The 2230-nt window shown below is 34.9% G+C and overlaps 1 protein-coding gene across 1 annotated transcript; it reads left to right on the top strand.

Moving 5' to 3' along the window:
• The first annotated feature begins 721 nt into the window (after window positions 1–721).
• Gm41515 (predicted gene, 41515) lies at window positions 722–970 on the top strand. Its single transcript, XM_011246170.1, has one exon. The coding sequence runs from the start codon at window positions 722–724 to the stop codon at window positions 968–970; it is 249 nt and encodes an 82-aa protein (XP_011244472.1).
• Window positions 971–2230: the final 1260 nt, after the last annotated feature.

The following is a 2230-nucleotide window of genomic DNA, read 5'->3' as shown; positions in this document are numbered from 1 at the left end:
TATTTATATGGAACTAGCAGTTTTTTGTCGATAGAGTGCTTAGTGGTGTCTATCAAGCAGACTATATAACAAACATGGCAGTACAGAATTTCTTGGTTATTAAAAAATCAACATAGATATGATCTACTCCTTATACACAATGTGATTCTCAGGTGGGTTTAGAATGCATAGTATTAAGACACACATCATGGTTGATAGTCGTCTTGCAAATGGAGCACTTCAACAGTTATGATTCAGTGCAAAACTTCTTGGCAGAATAATGATGGCACACCTATTTGGTTTAGGACAAATGTCTTTCAACTACAGACTGTCAAAAGAAGGATGAAGTTACAGGACAAATGCACTCTCATGTGATACCATTTGTGTATTTGAAGCTAAGGATTTTATTATAGAGTTTGAAGCCCTGGAACTCAAGCATGCATCGTTACTATAAACAGAACAGTTTTGTTTTGTTTTTTTTTTTAATTAGAGGCAAAACGTCTTTCTAGGCATTCAAATAAAGCAGCCCATCAAACAAGTTGCACAACCTTTAAATCACCAGTCAAACAAAGAGAGGATGCGGTTGAGTCCTAAGAAACAAGATTGGCTGCATAGTTTTCAGTTTGTCTTAATGAATGACATTTGGAGGTGTGGCTTCTCCCAGTATATATAAATGTCCTTGTGGAGTTGTACTGACAACATTGTCCTGCAACTACCAAGGAGATCTACCACTCCCAACACCATGAGCTACTACAGCGGCTACTACGGAGGTCTGGGCTATGGTGGCTTCGGAGGCCTGGGCTGTGGCTATGGCTGTGGATGTAACAGCATCAGCAGACTAGGCTATGGCTGTGGCTATGGAGGCTTTGGATATGGCTCTGGCTGTGGAAGCTACGGATACGGCTCTGGCTACGGAGGCTACGGAGGCTACGGATATGGCTGCTGCCGCCCTTCCTGCTGTGGGGGATATGGGTTCTCCAGCTTCTATTGAATAAATATTTGAACCTACAACCCATGGATTAGTCTTCCAGGGTGCCTTGAGTTTGTAAGAATCTTTATCCTATGACCTTCATACTTTGTTTATTCTGTATCTATTATTTTGCTTCCTTCTGGAATGAAAGTTTTGTGTAAATACATTTATTAGAATATTAGATAGGAGAATATTAGATGAAGTCAATATTTTTGAGTGTTGATCTTCAGGAACCCACTTCTATTCTGTTGGGGTGTCATTATGTTCTCACAAACATTAATAATAAAGTATTTCTGACACAGTTCATTTGTCTTGAATATCAATTCTCTAATAATAGTAGTAGTTTATTTGGGTTTATTGATCTAATAACCAGCTATGTGTTTTTTTAAATAGGTAAAATCTTCAATACATGTTGATTTTTATGGCCCCTTCTCTCTACTTCCATCTCTTCCATCTGTTTCCATTGCTCTTGTCTTCTTTACCCCCCCTTTCAGATCAGCTGTATTTGTCTTCTGCATCATCCCTAGCTACAAATGCCTGTAATTTTATTTCCTTCAAAAGAGAATGACTTTATGTCCAAGAATTCAAGAAACATCTACTAAAACAGTTCAATATAGCTTTACATTTTAAATGGGCTCTAAGTGTGAGGCTAGGAGATGGTTTCTTCTCATTTATTCTATTCACTTATGCTTAAAATATTTCAAAATAAAGAAGGAAAACAAACATTTCATACTAAGAAATTTTCCTAAAACAAAATGGAGTCCATTTTATTCTGATTTAAATAGACATGATTCTATTAAGTGAAGCTTATTTTGTGATTGAAAATTAAGTAATCTGAATAATTTTAAGTCTTCTATTAGAATTGACCTACTGTCAAAGATGCTCCAAAAATGTAATTGTAAATTTAATTTTTTCTCACTGGTCAATTCCAACAGCTTGTTTTTTTGGAGATAAATAAAAGTTGAAATACCTCTTGTATGTTTTAGGTTGAAAAAGTCATAAGGTAAAACATGACAATATCCTGTGGGGAGAAAATGAAAAAGCTATTTTGTTGTTGTTGTTGTTTAAATACTATTCTTAGGAAAAGTTCAACTATATTTTTCTTAGGAACAATTTCAACTATTTTGTCAAAAAGTAGTACATCGTGCTTGAATTTTATTTGAAAAATCCTAGGACATCTTAACATTTGATATTCTGAAGCATAATTTAATAAAAGAGCAACTTTAATGACATAAATCAAATTAATATTCCCAAAGATAATCTTAAGTTTGAAGCTGTGAA

The sequence above is a fragment of the Mus musculus genome, chromosome 16 (assembly GCF_000001635.26).
Source record: "Mus musculus strain C57BL/6J chromosome 16, GRCm38.p6 C57BL/6J".
Lineage (NCBI taxonomy): Eukaryota > Metazoa > Chordata > Mammalia > Rodentia > Muridae > Mus > Mus musculus.
The sequence above is the reverse complement of the archived record's forward strand: the minus strand, read 5'-3'. Positions and strand labels throughout refer to the sequence as shown.

Coding starts and splice junctions, on each gene's coding strand:
- Gm41515 (XM_011246170.1), top strand. CDS start 722: ATGAGCTACTACAGCGGCTACTACGGAGGTCTGGGCTATGGTGGCTTC.